The sequence below is a fragment of the Penaeus monodon genome, chromosome 27, assembly GCF_015228065.2.
Source record: "Penaeus monodon isolate SGIC_2016 chromosome 27, NSTDA_Pmon_1, whole genome shotgun sequence".
Lineage (NCBI taxonomy): Eukaryota > Metazoa > Arthropoda > Malacostraca > Decapoda > Penaeidae > Penaeus > Penaeus monodon.
Genome location: NC_051412.1, coordinates 31,488,948 through 31,489,172, shown reverse-complemented (window position 1 = coordinate 31,489,172; position 225 = coordinate 31,488,948). Strand labels below are relative to the sequence as shown.

At 30.7% G+C, this 225-nt stretch overlaps 1 protein-coding gene across 1 annotated transcript in view; it reads right to left on the bottom strand.

Moving 5' to 3' along the window:
• The window catches only part of LOC119590793 (cytosolic 10-formyltetrahydrofolate dehydrogenase-like), a gene marked incomplete in the record, with an annotated part of 14,790 nt that overhangs the window by 10,941 nt on the left and 3,624 nt on the right, over positions 1-225 (bottom strand). The window contains 1 exon segment of the mRNA XM_037939506.1: positions 101-183. Coding sequence (XP_037795434.1) covers positions 101-183 — 83 coding nt within the window.

The window sequence follows — 225 nt, the reverse complement described above, 5'->3', positions numbered from 1 at the left end:
TATATTCATATCAATAGAATGAATGATAAAAAAAAGGTAATTATACACGACTACAAATATACTGCACAGCCATTAAAAGGTGAACAGTCTAACTTATTACCAATTAATAGATGAGGCACCACGATGTCTTGGTAGGATAGAAGGATGGTAGCAGATAGATTTGTTTTTGGGGTGATTAATTACCTGCAGATAAAAAAATACTATATAAAAAATAGGCTAAAACTG